At 40.0% G+C, this 3,719-nt stretch overlaps 1 protein-coding gene across 2 annotated transcripts in view; it reads left to right on the forward strand.

Moving 5' to 3' along the window:
- pphln1 (periphilin 1) overlaps nt 1-2,174 on the forward strand; it is an 11,256-nt gene extending 9,082 nt beyond the window's left edge. The window contains exons 7-8 of one of the 2 annotated variants that reach the window (XM_010790030.1): nt 727-899; nt 1,044-2,174. In XM_010790030.1, the coding sequence (XP_010788332.1) occupies nt 727-899; nt 1,044-1,318 (448 nt within the window). In that variant the 3' untranslated portion in view covers nt 1,319-2,174. The remainder of the gene's footprint in view (nt 1-726; nt 900-1,043) is intronic. The other variant, XM_010790031.1, reaches the window with a different exon arrangement.
- Nucleotides 2,175-3,719: the final 1,545 nt, after the last annotated feature.

Genomic DNA, 3,719 nt, shown 5'->3' on the forward strand with positions numbered 1-3,719 from the left:
TCCCTCTTTCGTCTCCCTTAATAACTTTATGCAGCCTAAAAGAGTCACAAAAAAGATTATAATTGTCTCTGTCAAAGTAGGGTGTCCGATATATCTACAATTTTTGTGGACTTGAAACTTCTTTGTAAGGTATTTTGGAATTCTAGTTTAGAGGAAGACAGACGTTGTGTATATATTATATATATTATATGGACATACATACAATACATATAATATAGATTAATATATCATGTATTATGTATGATGTATCGTATGTATGTATGTATGTTATGTGATGTATGTATGTATGTGTATTGTAGTATGGTCGACGTACTGTAATTCCTAAAACCTCTACGGGGACACACGGTAGATTCCAATTAAATGTCTCACCGGGACGCTCGGGTTATCTTTTAACGGACTTTTTCGCCGCGCCTGCTTTACGGTGCTTCCCAAACCCCCGGAGGGGATCTTTTAAATCTAAGAAACGTCCAGAATGACATCTACGACAGACCACGTAAGAGATCTGACTTAATATTCTACCTTGGTGGTGTTATAATATTACATGTTAAAGTACAAATAAAGAAGAAAGTGAACAAACAAACAAGAACAAACAACAAACGAGCGAAACGACGGACGGTACGATATTCTTATGAATCTCAGCAACCAGTTCTGTGAAAGGTAGACTCTACTTACGTTTACGGAAGGGTATTCATTTTTTCATCTTTTGTAATTAAGGTCAACATTGACGAGAGACCTCTTCAGGAGGAAGGCCGCCCCGTTCCCCCCCCCCAGAGAGCGCTCCCCGTTGCGCCGCGAGGTGGCCCGCTCCCCCCACAGCCGCTCGGGCTCCAGCGTCAGCAGCAGAGGATACTCCCCGGACCGAGCCAAGAGCCTGCCGTTCCCCTCACAGCAAGGCAAAAGTATGTAGATCCCGTAGAGACCCCCTCCCCAACGTTTGAAATTCAGGACAATCCCTCCCAAAACATGCATTTACTGTCTCCATGTTCCTTTATTATTTGACTTCTTCCTCCTTTAACTGGTAATGTGGGTGACCGGCTTTTCAGGTGTGGACGTTCCAGAGGGTCATGCAGGTCTAGCTGAGCCCCTCTGGGGGGCGCTCTATCCTCAACAGATTGGACATGAAACTTTGGGTCTGTACATAAAGCCATTTGAAACAAGTTCAGACTTGGGTGACAATAAGCAAATCTTCTCTTCCTCTCTCGTCTCCTTGCATCCTTGTCCTGTCAGAAGGAAATGTTGTGGCTTCCTATTACTGACACTAAGTTTGGAGAAGGATACAAGGATGGAGGACAGACTTAAGGGCCTGCAAAAGCTTTAAACCTATAGAAGATAATCAAATAAATGAACCTCGGTTAAATAATTGCCCTTAAGTATTCTAGCTATAATAAACTCCGAATTGACCCGGAAGTTATTTCACCCAGGTCTGAAGTTCGTCGCACAGAATTCTGTTTGTTCACTAGTTCCTAGTGGTGACTGTAATGGGTTCCTCTGTGGTAGCACCTTCCTTGCTTCCTACTCTGATCTGTAAATATGACATATCATATGCTAACCTTGCAGATGCATGTAGACATTTTAAAGTAATTGACTAAATCATAAGATATGCTTTATGTAATCCTACATGATTCCCCCTTTGGTTATCAGACGGTGTGCACCTGCTCTGGCAATGACGCATTTAATAAGGCTTTGTGCAGGAACTGTACATATTACAGTTAATATTAAAGCTCTATGTCCCTATTCATATGCTGGCAAACTGCATACTTGGATAGTCTTAGTAAAGTGGTGCAGTGATGAGCTAAAAGCAAAGGGTCCCTCAACCTGTGAAACCCTCAATAGAGTGTGTTAACCACAGACCTTATTTCAGACATCTAAGCCAAAACGCATTAAAAAAAAAGTGACTTCAAATAAGAAAATCCGAAAGTTGAAAAATGCTAATTTCCGGGTCGTTGGACTCATTCCTGCACCACTCTATGCCTGATTGAATCTTAGATTTGTATTTTTCTTTTTTCTGTTACTGACATTGGACATGTGCTGCCTTTCAAGTTTTACATGACTAATTTCGCAGCATGTCGGCAACAAATCTAAGATTAACTGAACTTGCTAGCATTTGTTCATTTGTATGCTTTGTATACCTAAACCAGGGGTGTCCAAACTACGGCCCGGGGGCCAAATGCGGCCCGCGGACCATTTTGAATCGGCCCTCAGCAGATTCAAAATGTATAATGTAACATGGCCCACAAATCAAACTTCTGCTTGTCTTGTCTTATATTGTGCTTCTTAAGGAATGAGCTGTTAACAAAATAAATGAAACCCTCTGGAGAGCTGTGATTTAGGCAGTTTTTTATAACAGCATTTTCAAGTATCAAGAATAATTGACATACATTGGATTGATTTTTCCAACTTACAACTGAACTTATGAGGCAATAAACCTCTAGAGCCCTTCGTATATTTTTCTGTATGTGGCCCTCAGGGAAAAAAGTTTGGACACCCCTGATTAAACCATCCGAGCAAACCCTTTCCTTCAGGTCTCCTACCATCTTCAATGCTGCCATCTCCTTCTGACATTTTTACTGGCCCCTTTTTAGACTGGCAAGTGGTCGTCATGCTTACGTGGCAAAGTAAGCCTCGGTTGCCTCAATGTTTATGATGCATGATGGTAATCTCTAAGAAGCTGAGCAAAGCACCGTTAAACATATTTTAGTGAGGCATCAGGGCAGAGAGTGTGCTTGATGGATGGCTATTGGATAAGGGAGAGTGTAGTTATTGTGTACACGGTCAGTGACCTTACGGTTTGGTCTTCCTACAGGATGTGAAGAGACTTATTCTCACAGTAAGATCTCCGGTAAGTACAGTTCAGTATAGTTGTTGTGTAGACCAATAGAAAAGCAGTTGGTTTGTTTCCTCAGAAATCTATATTTGAAAGGAAACACCCCCGGTTAGTAAGGTACAGTTGATTGCTTGCTTTAAGGTGTTTGTTCTGTTTAAATATTCCAATGAGGTATAATCCTCTTAAATATGCTATAGTTTGCATTCACTTCGATCACTCTAAACCTTGTTTAATGCTGGTTGTATTTTTTTGTTGACATTTTAGAGTCAAAAGCTTTCAACACACAGTATTTTGGATTTTTTTTTAAATATTACTCCATAAACCTTGAACTACTTTCATTCCCCATATACTTTTGCCATGCGTTAGGGAATAAAATGTTTTATTAATCAGGCTAAAGATGATTTATGAACAATATACTCTGTAAAAACATTCAGTTTGGTGTGTGTAAGGGCCACTGAAGGGGAGATGTTTTTACTAGGTTCAGAAAAATAATTTTGAAAATGTGTATCGTTAAATTCCATACATTTTCAGCACACTTTTTTAATTTTAACTAATAGATATCACAATGAAACGTCCCCTGTTGAAACCGAGTCACCCAAATAGACAGTTAAAAAAACGATTTATTCAACTCATCTGAAATCTATGTTACGCATAAGAGCTTAAACTCACAAAATTGACAAGTGCATTAAAGATAATGTTATTTCCATGGATGTCTCAACTAGGGCTGAAGGATTCATCGATCTTAAATCGAAATCGCGATTTGAAATGAATTTTTTTTGTTCTTCTTGTGTGTCAGTCATCCACACCAGTCAGAAGTGCTGTGCTCCACATGTACCAGCCATTGTTAACCAATCAGAAGTGGCCCATGATAGAAGGTGATAGAGAGATTGGGAGT

Source organism: Notothenia coriiceps, unplaced genomic scaffold (assembly GCF_000735185.1).
Source record: "Notothenia coriiceps isolate Sejong01 unplaced genomic scaffold, NC01 NC01_scaffold00033693, whole genome shotgun sequence".
Classification (NCBI taxonomy): Eukaryota; Metazoa; Chordata; class Actinopteri; order Perciformes; family Nototheniidae; genus Notothenia; species Notothenia coriiceps.